This window comes from Eptesicus fuscus, chromosome 3 (genome assembly GCF_027574615.1).
Source record: "Eptesicus fuscus isolate TK198812 chromosome 3, DD_ASM_mEF_20220401, whole genome shotgun sequence".
Lineage (NCBI taxonomy): Eukaryota > Metazoa > Chordata > Mammalia > Chiroptera > Vespertilionidae > Eptesicus > Eptesicus fuscus.
The window spans coordinates 45,057,117-45,073,674 of NC_072475.1; the positions used below are offsets into that span (position 1 = coordinate 45,057,117).

Genomic DNA, 16,558 nt, shown 5'->3' on the forward strand with positions numbered 1-16,558 from the left:
AATTATGAGGGATCTACTTTAGTCAGTAACAGTCCCTGCTTTTAACAGACCATCCAACTTCCCTTCATGCAAGAGCTTGTTCTACTCAATTATGTTCATAGCCAGCTATCGGGGTGGGACTAGATAAAGCAGCACAAAATGTACTGCCTGACTGTCTGGGAACCTGAGAACTTATCAGTAAAGGCCATTCTAGCTCCAAAGTGTTTTTAACCATCTAGAAGAGTATTATTAATATTTCACAAAATTCCAAAGGACATTATTTTTCTGTTGCCTGGCAGAGGAAATGTTGCTAGGTTTTTCTTAAGATAATACAGTAACTCCACCTATATATTGCGCTTTTTTTTTGAGGTGTGTAGGAGTGTGTGTGTGTGTGTGTTGAGGAGTGTGAGAGTCATAAAGTGCTCAATATTTATTCAGCCAAGAGTTTTGCCTAGTAATAAGAGTTTATATTTTTGAATACTTACAATATGCCAGGAAGTATTCTAAGTTCTTCATAACACAGTGAATAATGTTTAAAATGCCCTTTAACTATTCATTTCAACATTGTTTCAGATGGTGTCTGGATGGAACTATGAAGTTACTTACTTAATTGAGCAAACTAATTGTTCCAAAGAGAATTTTAAAGTCTTAACCCTAGACTGCAAGGCTCTTCCCAATGGTGTAAGTAGGCAAAAATCAATTTATAATGTTATTAGCATTTGGTGTCCAGTATACAGGTGTGGGAATACTCAGCTACATAGGAAGACTCAGTCACTAAGATTTTAGATGACATGCACAGCCACATTCTCCATGTCACTAGTGAAGCTGCCTTACCTACCTGATCAAAAGATCTGTACATCTGGCAATAAGCATTTACAGATATAACCAGGGCCTGAGATAAAATGATGCTGTGTCAAGTTTGTCTGTCCATGTCTACACACTTTCCTGTCTCCCTTCCTTCTCCACCTGCTTAAGGTCCTTCCCAGTGCTCCTGAGCTCTGCACAGGACACTCCTCAAGTTCAAACTTGCCTTTCCTTATTTTCTCCCCTCCCCTCTCCTTTCTTTATTTTTAACTAGTGCCCCGGTGCATGAAAATCGAGCACGGTGTGTGTGTGGGGGGGATCCCTCAGCCTGGCTTGCACCCTCTTGCAAATTGGAACCACTGGCTTCTAAGCACTCACCTGCCTGCCTGCCTGATTGCCCCTAACCACTCTTCCTGCTGGCCTGCTCATCCCCAACTGTCCTTCTCGCCCCCAACTTCTCCCCCACACCAGCCTGCTCCCCCCCCCAACTGTCCCCACACTGCCGACCTGCTGGCTCCCCAACTTCCCCCCTTGCTGGCCTGTTCACCTCCACCTGCCGGTCCCCCCCAGCTCCCGCCAGCCTGATCACCCCCAACTTTCTCCCCTCCTGGCCTGATCACCCCTAACTGCCTCTGCCTCTACCCCACCACCATGACTTTTTCCGGAAGGACGTCCAGAAGGTCTCCCAGAAGGTCTCCAGTCTAATGAGCATATTACCCTTTTATTAGTATAGATAGATAGGATATGACATACCGCCATAATTATAACATATCTACCAGTATTACTCTATGAGAATACATACTTCATGCAATAGGAAGGCATTTAATACATTACATTGTATATGTTGTAAATAGTAGGAAATACTGTATTTGTAGCAATAGTATACACCCTGTGACTTCCCCTTCTGATTTGGGAATGGTTCCCCAGTTCTTTGAATGTTTCCTGACCCCTGATGAATTTGGAAAGAAAATAGCTCTGAGTTTGGAGAAATTAAATTACAATCATGACTCTAATTCAACTGCCTCCTGTACTTCCAGTCAGATAACAGGAAAAACATCCCGGGGCCGGTGCCTCCTATGGCTGAGCTATGGAGTGAGTGCCCATGGCCCAGTGCTGGGTGGGTGATGGCAACTGGAGGCACCTCGGGTCTATCCTGCTGTCAGCCTGCAACCAGGGCCCTATGCTACCAGCCCCTCCTGAGCCCCGATGCTTCCTAACGGGGTCCTAAGGTTATGCCCCCAATCCCGCTGCCCTCTCCTTGCCAGGGACCAGGGTGCTGCAGTGCCAGGCGCAGGCATCCCATTTTCATTAAAATGTTCAACCTGTGCCTCCTCCATTGGTGTCCACAGGTGGCCCGGGGGCAGACAGTGATCCTGGAGGCGCTTGCTGCCCCCGCCAGAGCTCAGCCACGATGGTCTGGGGTGAGACTGCCCCGCCAGGCCCCATGGCTGTGACTTGGACCCACTTCCTTAACCAGGGACCTGGCACTGGGCAGGGGGCAGTGACGCTTCCTCCCCAACCTGCACTGGAGCGGGTCCCAGTGGTTTTAGAACCGAACTCTGAGGGCCTCGCCGGGTGGCAGCAGCCCTGAGCCCACCGACTCTCCCTAGATCCTGCCAAGGCTTGCTTCTCACCCTTGCTTCTCACTCTTGCTTCTTAAACTTGCTGAAAACCTTCTCAGTCCACTTGCCATAGTAATCTCCAGCGGGGCTGAGGGGACTGGGCGCTGCCATCTTTGTGGTGGTGTGATGGTCAATTTGCATATTCTGTCTTTATTAGATAGGATAACACATCTTGAGCCTCCATCACTTTATCAGAACCAAAATTATGTTACAAGAGAGGATCACAAGGTGGCAGTAGTTAGTGAATGTGCAGATGCCTAAGGCACAATGACCATCCCAGGATTTTAGCAGAAAACTACTTTAAGCAAGGGATTGCTTCAAGCCCTTTAGTCTGTTATTCTACTTCTACAATTCCATTATGTGGGAAGAAAATGAGAAACCCAGACAGTAAGATATTAATTTCAGCATTATCATTAATAGAAAAACATTGGAAATGGTTTCAACATTAGGGAATGTTTAAATAACTTACAGGGTATCCATATAGTAGAATATATGCAGCCATTAAAAGTATGTTTACAGATTTCTTAGTGACTTAGTAAAATGGTTATAATATGATAAGTTAAAAATATATAAAAGTGTATATACATATTAATTTAAATATATAAAGTAAATGTAAATATCAAAAGTGATGGAGGGGCCCTGGCTGGCTTGGTTCAATGGATAGAGCGTCGGACTGAGGACCAAAGGGACCCAGGTTCAATTCTGGTCAAGGGAACATTACTAGGTTGCAAGCTCCTCCCTTGCCCAGGCCGGACCCTTGTTCAGGGCACATGCATGAGGCAACCAATTCATGTTTTTCTCTCACATCCATGTTTCTCTCTGTCTTTCCCTCTCTCTTCTACTCTCTCTAAAGTCAATGGAAAAATATCTTCAGGTAAGGATGAACAACAACAAAAAAAGTGATGGAGGGGTGCATTTTAGATCTTGCTCCCTGTCATATGGTGTCAATTTGCCTCAAGTAAACTCATAAAAAAATATCAAATGATGAAAAAATATGCAAAAATATAAAACATAGTGAACTTGCAGTTGGAAGTATGGGTGCCTTTTTTTGATTCTTTATACTTTTTGAAACTCTTTAGTACTTGCCAATGTTTCTAATCCAGCATGTATTTATTTCATAATTAGGAGAAAAGTTAAAAGGATACTATTAAGAGAGTGAAAAGACAACCCAGAAAATGGGAGAAATTATTTGCATCATATATCTGATAAGAATTAAATAATCAATATATAAATAACTCCTATAATGCAACAACAAAAAGACAATCAACCTAATTTTCAAATGGGCAAAGGACTTTAAAATAAACATTTCTCTAAAGAAGATATACAAACAGTCATTAAACACATGAAAAGATGCTCAATATAATTAGCTGCAGGCGAGGGGGGTGTAAAAGAAGCCACAATGAGATGCCATTTCATACCTAAAAGATGGCTATAATTTTTTAAAAATTGGAAAATAACTAGTATTGGGGAGGATGTGGAAAAATTGAAACTTTTGTCTATTGCTGATGAGAATGTAAAATTGTGCATCCACTGTGGAAAACACTTTGGTAGTTCCTCAAAAAGTTAAACATAGATTTACCATATGACACAGAAATTGCACTCCGAGGTATGTACCCAAAAGAATTAAAAAAACAGGGAGTCAAACTGATACTTACATGCCACATTATTCACAATAGCCAAAAAGTGGAAACAACCCAAGTGTCCATCAACAGATGAGTGGAAAAACAAAATGTGATGTATATATAAAACAATGGAATGTTCTTTAGCCATAGAAAGAAATAAAATTCTGCCACAATCTACAACATAGATGAACCTTGAAAACATTGTGCTAAGTGAAAGAAGCCAGACATAAAAAGACAAATATTGTATGATTCCACTTATATGAAATATCTAACATATGCATAGAAGCAAAAGTAGAATCGAGTTTACCAAGGGCTAGGGGGAGGGAGGATGGGAATTTATTGCTTAATAGGTTCAGAATTTGTGTTTGGGTGATGAAAACTATTGGAAATAGATATTGGTGATGGTTGAATAATGTAATTAATGTCACTGAGTTATGTATCTAAAAATGGTTGAAATGGCAAACTTTGTGTTACATATATTTTACCATAATAAAAATAATAGTAAAATGGAAGAGAGAGAGAGAGAGAGAGAGAGAGAGAGAGAGAGAGAGAGAAACACTCTAAAAATGTATGCTCTAGCTACTATTTAACTTTGTTATTTTTAGTCATCTGGCCTTTAAAGCATCTATTAACACCTTCTGTTTTTTAAGTTCTTTAGTTAGCCATTTGAGATTATATAGGCTTAAATGTTATCTAGCTTTAATCTCCTTGCATCTGTTTGTAAGGCCTCCATTTAGTTCTTTTTTAAAAATTTCTTTATTGATTATGGTATCACATAATTGTACTCATCCCCCCATTCCCATCCCAAACCCCTCCACACGTATGTCCCCACCCCCCTGTTGTCCATGACCACTAGTTAGGCTTATATGCATGCATACAAGTCCTTTAGTGGATCTCTCCCCCTTTCCCCCACCCTCCCCTACCTACCCTCTGAGGTTTGACAGTCTGATCAATGCTTCCCTGTCTCGGGGTCTGTTTTTGTTCATCAGTTTATGTTGTTCATTATTTCCCCTAGATGAGTGAGATCATGTGATACAAGAAATACACTTATAAGAACCAAAAATGAGACAAACCATAATGGTTATGCTGAGAGGCAAATGAATCAGTCTGTAGTGAGTTTCTTTCTAGGCCAACAGTTCTTTTGAGTCCTAATCTTTGCAACACACAGAGATGCAGGGCTGATTGGAGTCACAAATCCAATCAGATTTCTGGTATAAATTCTGAGCTTCCATTTCTTCATTTTTAAAATGTTGAGGAGTAATAGCACCTATCTCATAACATTGTTACCATAATTAAAGGACACAAAATATAAATGAACTCTCTTGCCTACAACTGGTAAGACTGAAGGCCTTGCTATTCCAAGTCTGGTCCCTGAACCAGCAGCATCAGCATCACCAGGGAGCTTATTAGAAAAGCCAAATCTTGAACTCCACCCACACCTACTGAATCTGCATGTTAAGATTCTCAGGTGAGTTATTTGCACTTTAAGGTTGGAAAAGCACTGACTTAGAGTTTCATAAATAGTTCTCAGGCCATACTGTATATTAGAATCACATTGCCAGCTTTAAAAATACTAGTAACTACTCCTAGGCCATTCCCCAGTCATTCTAATTAGGTGCAGGGTGAGTCTCTAGAGTCAGAATAAACTAAAAGCTTCTAGGTGAATCAAATACGCTAATAGAATTGAGAACCTCAGAGCTACTGCCAGTATCCATCACCTCATCCAAAATTAAGGTATTATAAGTGTGGTATTCCTTGTATATGTAACAACTGTGACATTTATTATATATATATATATATATATATATATATATATATATATATATATATATATATATCTCCTTATTGGAAATAAACATTTCCAATGCAGAAGGCAATACAGATACATAGAAAACAATAATAATATTAAACCACAAACTTTGGGTATGTGGTTTAATATTATTATTGTCCAAATACCCAAGGATATATTAGTATATTTCCCTCTTATCTTTTTTTGGGGTGATGGGGTGGAGGAGATATAGACAATTTGGTGAGGTGTTATTTTTTTTTGTCTGTTAATATTTGTCATTATTTTACATGCTGCATTTAAAAAATAGTTTTATTGATTTCAGAGAGGAAGGGAGAGGGAGAGAGAGATAGAAACATTGCACCCCCTACACTGGGGATCAAGCCCACACCCCGGGCATGTGCCATGACGAGAAATCAAACAGTGACCTACTGGTTCATAGCTCAATGCTCAACCACTGAGCCATGCCAGCCAGGCTCACATGCTGCATTTTTCTCACCTAAGAATTTTTCTCCATCATTAAAACTCTTGATAAAATTTATTTTAAATAACTGTATAATATCCTATTAAAGATACCATAGATTGTTTTTTTAATTACTTTACTATAGTTAGACATTTGAATTATTTCCATTTTTATTATCATTAATAACTCAACAAACATTCTTGAGAATAAAGCTATTTCTGTATTTGCTATATATTCTCATTTTCATAAATAGAAATGTGTTAGAAATTTATGGATTGAACTTATGAATTGTTTTCCATATCCTTGGTTCATTTCTCTTTGGGATAAATCTTAATGATTTGAAATAGAGTATTCCTATATTAAAGATATTAGTATTTTGTCATATTTTCTCAGTTGTTCATTTTTTAGTTTTCATTATGGTATTCTGACTTACCAACAGATTTTGCTTATTGGTGACCATATCTACTAACATGTTCCTTTTGAATTCTTCCACTATTCACTCAGTAGTCATCTTTTTTCCCTAGTTTGTCTAGTCAGTATTTTTAAATATAGCTTTTGAACCCATCTGGAATTAATTTTAATGTATCATTTGAGATCTCTAAATTGAGGCTTTTTTCAAGAGGATAACCAGATATCTCAACATTCTTCCTTTATACATAAATTTGTGACAACCTTAATCCCTTAATAGTTTCTTATGAAAAACCTGTTCTTTATATTTGTACTGCCATGTTTTAACAATAGGTTTAAATTTGTGATTTATTATTCTAGTGTTTATAACTTCAAAACATACCTTAGAATAAGTTTGTAAGAAAAACTTACGTTGTCATATAGATTGGAATTGCATTACATTTCTAAATTAATTTAAGGAGCCCTGGTCAGTTTGGCTCAGTGGATAGAATGTTGGCCTGTGGACTGAAGGGTCTCAAGTTCGATTCTGGTCAAGGGCACATGCTCAGGTTGTGGGCTCAATCCCCAGTAGGGAGTGTGCAGGAGGCAGCCAATCTATGAGTCTCTCTCATCATTGATGTTTCTAACTCTCTCTCCCTCTCCCTTCCTCTCTGAAATCAATAAAAATGTATTTAAATTAATTTAAATAGAATTGATGTATGTACTATATTTTGTCTTTTCAGTCAAGAACTTGGCATACATCTATACTTAGTCAAGTTTTATTTTAAACTTCTAAAATTGTGTGATTTTATTTATATATCCAGAACATTGCTCACTGGAGTTATTTCTAGGTGTTGTAGGGGTGTGTTTTTTTGTTTGTTTATTTTTGGTTATTGTTCTGAAAAGTTAAATTTTGTTTTTATTTTATTTTATTCTTTTTAATATTATTTTTATATAAATGTATCAATTTAGACATCTTCACCTTATATTCAGCGAGTGAGCTCTGTTTAAATCTAACAATTTTGCATTCATTCTTTTGATTGTTCTAGGTATAAAATAAGATATTATTTTATTGCCTCTTTTCCAATGCTCATTTTTGTTCTGTGTCTCAATGAATTGACCAAATTTCCATAGATATTCCACACATATTTGTGTTTCACTCCTGATTTTATTGGGAAAGCCTCTACAATTTATTTATAATATTTGCTATGGGTTCCAGGTAGGCATTCTTGTCATATTAAAGAAGCATCCTTACATTTCTGCTTTTAAAGAAGTTTGTTTTGTTTTTAAATAAGAAATTGGTGTTAACATACTCATAGATACAGAGAACAGACTGACAGCTGTCAGAGGGAAGACAAGTTGTGCGGTTAGGTGAGAAAGATGAAAGAATTAAGCAAAAAAAACAAAACTCCAAAAACTCACAGACACAGATTACTAGAGAGAAAGGAGGTGGGGGAAAGTAGAAGATAAAGGGGGTTATAAGTGATGATGGAAGGAGACTTGACTTTGGGTAGTAAACACTCAATACAATATACAAATGATGTATTATAGAATTATACACTTGAAACCTATATAATTAACCAATGTCACCCCCCAACAATTTTTTTAATTTAAGATAAAAAAGGAATTTGTGTTAGAATTTAGTCAATGCTTTAAATATGTATTGAAATATCATGTTACGTATTTCTAATTTAATCTTTTATGTTGTTTTGACAACTTTCCTAATAGTAACCTCTAGATTCATAAACTCTATTTGCCTAGTGTTCATTATTCTTTAAATGTGCATTTGGATTTTATTTTTAGTTTAAGAACTCTACATTTTTATTTATAAGTGAAAGTGGTTTGACAGTTTTCTGTGTGTGGTTGTGTGTGCATTCTATTTTTTCAGGTTTTGGTATCCAGATTATAGTTTTCTAAAATGAATTGGGTATGTGTTACATGCAGTTGAGTCAGGTCTGACTCCTGCTGACCCTATGATGAGTGATGGCCACACTGTCTTGACCTCAACAGCTCTGTTGAGCACCTGTAGACTCATTCTGTGGCTTCTTTTATGGAGTCAGTCCATGTCATATTTGGTCTTCCTCTTTTCCTGCTGCCTTCTATTTTTTGGTTAGGTGGTTAGCCACTATTTTTTGACTTGGGTAGTGTGCCACTATTTTCTATATTCAGAAATAGTTTACATAGTAAGGAACTAAATGTTTCTTTAATTTTAAAAATTATTCATCTATAAAACATCTATGTTGTTTGGAGGTGAGAAAAGGAATGGAAGTTGAGAGTAATGATAGCATTCTCTGTTCTTCAGTTACTGGTCCATTCAAATTTGTTCTTGTGTTTATGTCAGCGTTGGTTATTTATAGTTTTCCAGAAAAGAATCCATTTCACTGGGATTTAAAGTAGCATACACTTGTTCATAATTATTCTCTTATATTTTTAGCTTCCTTTGCTATAATGCTTTTTTTTTTTTTTTGCATTTGATTTTTTTTTTTTTCTTATCCCAAGAATGACCATTTGGATTTATTTACTAATGCTAGTGCTTTCTGTTTTCTAGTTCATCAGTTTTCCTTTATTGTATCCATCTTTTTTGTTTTGTTTAATGCTATTTATTATTCTTTTCCTTTTTCTAACTTCCTGATTTCTTAACAACCTCAAAGTTAGCTCAGTTTGAGGTTGTGTTGTTTGTTTCTTGCCTCTCTCTTTTTAAATTACGAAAGAATATAAAGCCATGAGTTTAATTCCAAGTGCTGCTCTGTCAACATTCTATAAAATTCTCAGTTTTCTCATTTTGTTTTTTATATTTTTCTTTATCCAAAGAAGACCCTGACTATTTAGGCAAATGTGTTTAGATTTCCCAGTAGGTAGTTTCTTGTTTATTTGTTTTTGTATTTTAACTCTATGCTTCTAGACTATATCTTTATAAAAATAAAATTATCTTCTTTACTACCATCATGAGCTTTTTTGTTACCTTGAATTTTACTTTGTCCAGTATTAATAATACTCTAGATCCTTTTTCTGTTTATATTTGCTTCATATAGTTTTGGTCATCCATTATGTTTAATCTACTTTTATCTTTTATATTACAAGACATTATTCTTGAAAATGTAATATATTAATTTTGTTTTAAACTCAATACGGAAGTCTTTGCCTTCCTCTTTTCAAAAATGTTTTTATTGATTTTTAGAAAGAGAGAATGGGAGAGTGATAGAGAGATAGAAATATCAATGAGAGAAGAACATCATCAATCAGCTGCCTCCTGCACAACCCACTCTGGGTGTGTGCCCTGACCAGGAAATCTAAACGTGACCTCTTGGTTCCTGGGTTGATGTTCAAACACAGAGCCACACGGGCTGGTCTGGAATTCTTTGTCTTTCTAAAAGAAATTTTACCCATTCAAATATATTATTTTTTAAATATATTTTTATTGATTTCAGAGAGGAAGGGAAAGGGCGAGAGAGATAGAAACATCATTGAGTGAGAGAACCATTGATCAGCTGCCTCCTGCACACCCTACACTAGGGATCAAGCCTGCAACCTGGGCATATACCTTTCTGGAAAACGAACCGTGACCCCCTGGTTCATAGGTTGACTCTCAACCACTGAGCCATGCTGGCTGGGCTTTATGATTATTATTTCTATACTAGGTATTCTTGTCATCTTATTTCATGTATTGTTGATAATAATACCTGATTGTTTCTTATTCTCTCTTTTGCAGTAGGATTATATTTTGTTTTGTTTTGTATGTAAAGTCAACATCCTATATTTAATTTTACCAGTTGTTTACTTTAAAAATTCTTAAAAACCTTTTTAAATTTATTTACTTTTGAAAAACTAGGATACCAGTGAATGTACAGATCTTGCATACATGGATCCTCAGCTAAGAATTGCTTCCTTCTCACAGAAGTGTGAGATTTTATCAGGTATGCGATAATATATGTTTGTGCTCTACTAGTACATGTTGATCCCAAACAACTGGCTAGTGTTTTTATAGGAATTGTGCTTTAGGTGCAACGATATAATCAACAACCATTACAGCTTTACCCCGTTTCTGCACAGCTGAGTTGTAGCTGATGCAGTTGGGACTGCTCTGCCAGTGGCCAGAGGGAATATGGTGACAGAAGGAAAGATTGATGTTCTTTGAGCAAAGCTGATCTCTAGATGCAATGTCTGCTGATCTTCCTTGTGTATAAGATGTCACTACATAAGGTTTTATAAATTGGGGAAGCGGTATCTCCTATTTAATCACTCAGAATAAAATCCTTTCAATTAAATTTTTTTCCTCCTGCATATTATAATGGGGAAAAGTGAGATAGTGCAAGTTTATGGTCAAGCCAGTGTTTCTTATACCAAGAGTTGGCTTTTCTCATACTTGGAAGATGTTTGCATACATTCCACAGTGAGAAGCATCATTGAAGCTCCCTGCTCACCAGAATCAGAGGACTTAAAATTTTCTCACCAGAGAATCATTCCTTTAAATTAAGCGTTGCTTTTGTATACTTTCTTTCAAAAATGCAAAAACTTAGGAACAGTGCAGCACATTGATATTGAAGGTGTACTAAATAACACCTTCTGATGGAAGGTTTTGCTAAATACTCTTGGCTCTGAGGAGAGGAAAAGAGGACAGGCAGTAAGGTGAAGGTCATACAGACAACCTCTACTCAGGCACTACTGGCCTTGAGGCTACACATGGCCCTCTATAAATGAGTGCTGGACAATGTGCAGGAGAGGTACTAGGCTAGACTGCTCCTTCAGAGTACACACTGACTTAAAACCTGATTCTTCTTTCAGGTGAGGATTTTACTTTAGGTTGCTTTGGCTGCCCCTCAGAGATGCCTGTCGACCATCCAAATCTGAAGGAGGCTCTGACTCATTCCATTACAAAGCTTAATGCAGAGAATAATGCAACTTTCTATTTCAAGATTGACATTGTGCACAGAGCAACATCACAGGTCTGTAAATTAAGCTACAAAAATAGTGACATTATAGTCTATGTGCAAACTGCTTACTAATATTGCCACTGATCTTGGGTTGGGAAATAGAATACCTGGTAAAAGGAATTGAATGTCAAGTCTCAACCTCACTACATGCTTGCTATGTGATCTTGGACAAGTCATGTAGAACATTCCATTTTCTGTCTGTAAAGGACTGGGGTGAGACTCAAATAAAATAATATACATGAGTGGCCAGATTATTATGATCTCTGAATGCATAATAATCTGGCCACTCAGTGTATATATGTATATATATATACATATATTAGAGGCGTGGTGCATGAATTAGTGCATGGGTGGGGTCTGGCCAGCCTGACCAGGGAGAGGGGACATGGACGGTTGGCCAGCCTGCCTGCTGGTCGAACTCCTGGTCGAGGGGACAATTTGCATATTAGCCTTTTATTATATAGGATATACACTGAGTGGCCAGATTATTATGTGTTCAGAGATCATAATAATCTGGCCACTTAGTGTATGTCAAGCCTTGGCCGGGTAGCTTAGTTGGTTAGAGCATTGTCCCTATATACCAAGGTTGCAGGTTCGATCCCCAGTCAGGACACATACAAGAAGCAACCAGTGAATGCATAAATAAATGGAACACAAAAAGAGAGATAATATATGTCAATTCATTATCTTCTCAAACTTTAAAGTGTTATATAAATTCAAGCAACTATTACCTACACTAATAAAACAGAAACATGCAAATTAACCATCACTCTGCTACACCCACAAGCCACACCCACCATCCAATCAGGAGTGAGTATGCAAATTAACCCAACCAAAATAGCTGTGCCACTGAGTTTCAGCAAGCAGGAGGCTTGGGTTTCCCTGGCAATGGAGGAAGCAAAGCTTCCCTGCCTCCCTGGCCAGCCCTGGCCTCCGCTCAAGGCTACAAAGTTTCAATTATAGAAGATAAATAAATCCCAGATACCAGGGCTTGCGCTTGGGTCGCCGGGGGCAGGGGGCGTGGTCAGCCTGCAAACCACCATAGGCCCCTCGCCCAGGCCACCCCATGCCCCAAGGGAACCCCCACCCTGATCTGGGATACCCCTCAGGGCAAACCAGCCGGCCTCCACCTGTGCACCAGGCCTCTATCCTATCTAATAAAAGAGTAATATGCAGATTGACCATCACTCCAACACACAAGATGGCTGCCCCCATGTGGTCAAAGATGGCTGCCCCCATGTGGACACAAGATGGCCACCACAAGATGGCCAGCAGGGGAGGGGTATTGGGAAAGACCAGGCCTGCAAGGGAGGGCAGTTGTGGGCAATCAGGCCAGCAGGGAAGGGCAGTTGGGAGGGACCAGGCGTGCAAGGGAGGGCAGTTGCTGGTGATCAAGCCTGTAAGGGAGGGCAGTTAGGGTTGATCAGGCCAGCAGAGGAGGGAAGTTGGGGACAACTGGGCCTGCAGGGAACGGCAGTTGGGGGGGACTCAGGCCTTCAGGGACGGCACTTAGGGGTGACCAAACCTGCAGGGGAATGCAATTAGGGGCAATTAGCCTGGCAGGGGAGCAGTTAGGCATCAATCAGGCTGGCAGGGGAGTGGTTAAGGGGTGATAAGGCTGGCAGGCAGAAGCAGTTAGGGGCAATCAGGAAAGCAGGCAGGTGAGCAGTTGGGGGCCAGCAGTTCTGGATTGTGAGAGGGATGTCTGACTGCCCATTTAGGCCCTACCGGAATCAGGCCTAAAAAGGCAGTCAAACATCCCTCGAGGGGTCCCAGATTGGAGAGGGTGCAGGCTGGGCTGAGGGACACCGACCACCCCCCGGTGCACAAATTTTGTGCACTGGGCCTCTAGGATAATTAATAAAAAGTTGGACAAGGAAAAGCTACTCTTATTCTCTGCCTTTCTAGAGTCGTTTCTTGTTGTAGCATCACTTAGTGCCTTTGTATCAGCCACATGTCAGTCTATCATCACCCAGACTCTCTTCACACTCTCACCTCCATGTCACTTCCCCCCTGCCTATGTGTCCTTCCAGCCCACAAATGTGCCCTCGAGGGCTTCATCTTTCCTCCCATGCCCTGTCAATAGATAAGGAGCGTCCTAGTCTGGGGGTCAGGAGACCCAGTTCTACCAGAGTCCCAGCCCTCATGTCCTGGGTAACCCCAGGCTGTCATTCAGACTTACTCAGTCTTTGTGGCCCCATCTGTAAAATGAGTGGCTGGGTGAGAAGAGCCCAAAATTCTTCCAACTCTAACGACGTATGAGTAATCTATTCACGGGCAGATTCCTATTATAACCCTCAAAACTGGCCTCTCTAAATGTAAACAAAATAGAACCAACAAAAATAATCAAAATGGAACCAAACTGTTTCAGCAAACCAACATAATCTGATGTTGGGGGAGGGGAACTTCACTTATAACAATTCATACTTTTGGCTCAATAATTGAAGGTCTAGAAATTTAAAATAGTGTCTTTATAGACAATTATATTCATTGTAGCTTTAACTATAAAAGACAACATGGTAAACTGTCAAAACAATCAATAATATAGAAATGATCAAATAATGTCTGGCATATTCTTAAAATAGAGTACCAAAGAGCAATTTTAAAGCATCTTTGTGAGGAGTTCTTGATGTGGGAAATGCCTTGTGTTAAAATATTCAGTGGGAAAAAAAGAGGCCATAAAATTGACTATAGATTCTGTTGTCAGATGTCTTATAAAAAAGTACAGAAAACAACACTGAAAGTAAACAAATGCCTCCAACTATTCACAGTGGTGGCTTTAGGTGATGGCACAATGGGCTGTTTATTTTCATCTTCTAAATCCTGTATCAGTTTTGCTACTGCAGGGGAAACCTAACCAAATGGTATTGAAATAAGTCAAAACTGACACTTTGTTCTTCTCCTATCAGGCACTTATTCCTGCCCCGGACACCACAACTATTTTTCCCTCATTTCATGGGCACAAGACCCATGTTAGTGGTGTACTCACATGGTATACCAATCCATGCTATTCTTTTTTTTAATTTAAATTCTTTATTGTCTAAAGTATTACATATGTCTCCTCCCCCCCGCATTAACCTCTCCCTGGTGTTCCCATCCCCAGCACATGCCCTCACCACCCCCCCACTCCCTAGTGTCTGTGTAAATGGGTTCTGCTTATAGGCATGCATACAAGTCCTTTGGTTGTTCTCTTACCCACCCAACCCGCAATGCTATTCTTGTGTTTGTCAGCTTTTCTTCTCACTTCATATTTCTGCTTTCTTGTGAAACTCCCTTATTCTTGATATAGGAATATGCTCTATTCCACTATATATTGCATATCAGAGGTTTGCTGTCAGGAGAGAACCACTCATGTTATACATGACTATCTAGTCTTCATAGTACTTGCAGTTCTCAGTAAAGTAATGAATCAACATCCCAGCATTGTGTGTATTTGTTTATGCCAAGGATGCCAGGGGAACAACAGGTAATGCTGTTAATTGAAGGGAATTGACATTCCTTCACTTGCCAAGTCAATTTGAAATATGGTGAAGAATATCAGACTTACTTACAAAAGAAGAATCTTTACTGGTTTTTACATTTAAAGAGAACAATTTGGCTGTTCTGACATGATTATTGAAGGCCTTGCTGGAAGCAGCCGAGTTACTGGAAATCCATTTACCATTTGATGAATTTGCCAAATGACCGATTTTTGCCAAAGATTTATTTTACAAATTAGGTCTTGCCTTGGCTTTGCCTATTTAATCCTATTTGGATGCATGTCCATTTTTCAGGTGGTTTCAGATGCCAAATATTTCTTTTTTTTCCCAATTTTTTTATTAAGGTATTATAAGTGTACATATCTTACCATTGCCACCCCCCACCCCACTCCCATATATGCCCTCACCCCCAAGAGTTTTGCATCCGTTGGTTATGCTTATATGCATGCATACAAGTCCTTTGATTGATCTCTTATCTCCCACACCTCTCCCTAACTTTCCCCCTGTAATTTGACAGTCTGTTTGATGCTTTACTGACTCTGTATCTGTCTTTTTGTTCAAGTTTATAATGTTCTTTATTATCCATAAATGAGTGAGATCATGTGGTATTTTTCTTTCATTGACTGGCTTATTTCACTTAACATAATGTTCTCCAATTCCATCCAGGTTGCTGCAAATGATGAGAATTCCTTCTTTTTTATGGCAGCATAGTATTCCATTGTGTAGATGTACCCCAGTTTTCTGATCCAGTCATCTGCTGACGGGCACCTAGGCTGTTTCCAAATCTTAGCTATGGTGAATTGTGCTGCTATGAACATAGGGGTGCATATATCCTTTCTGATTGGTGTTTCTAGTTTCTTCGTATATATTCCCAGGAGTGGGATTACTGGGTCAAATGGGAGTTCCATTTTCAGTTTTTTGAGGAAACTCCATACTGTTCTCCACAATGGCTGCACCAGTCTGCATTCCCACCAGCAGTGCACGAAGGTTCCTTTTTCTCCGCATCCTCGCCAACACTTGTCGTTTGTTGATTTATTGATGATAGCCATTCTGACAGGTGTGAGATGGTACCGCATTGTTGTTTTGATTTGCATCTCTCGGATAATTAGTGACTTTGAGCATGTTTTCATGTGTCTCTTGGCCTTCCTTCTGTCTTCTTTTGAAAAGATTCTATTTAGGTCTGTTGCCCATTTTTTTATTGGATCATTTATCTTCCTTTTATTAAGTTGTATAAGCTGCCTGTAGATGTTGGAGATTAAAACTTTATCAGTGATGCCATTTGCAAATATGTTCTCCCATGCAGTAGGCCTTCTTGTTGTTTTGTTGATGGTTTCTTTTGCTGTGAAAAAGATTTTTATTTTGATGTAGTCCCATTTGTTAATTTTCTCTTTAGCTTCCATTGCCCTAGGGGCAGTGTCAGTGAAGAAATTCTTTTGGCATATGTCTGAGATTTTGCTGCCTGTGGATTGCTCTAGTATTTTTATG

At 38.9% G+C, this 16,558-nt stretch overlaps 1 protein-coding gene across 1 annotated transcript in view; it reads left to right on the forward strand.

Annotated features, from left to right (window-relative positions):
• Positions 1-16,558, forward strand: part of LOC103295193 (kininogen-2-like) — a 37,233-nt gene that overhangs the window by 8,856 nt on the left and 11,819 nt on the right. Inside the window, 3 exon segments of the mRNA XM_054711496.1 lie at positions 553-660; positions 10,493-10,577; positions 11,446-11,606. Of these exon segments, the coding sequence (XP_054567471.1) occupies positions 553-660; positions 10,493-10,577; positions 11,446-11,606 (354 nt within the window).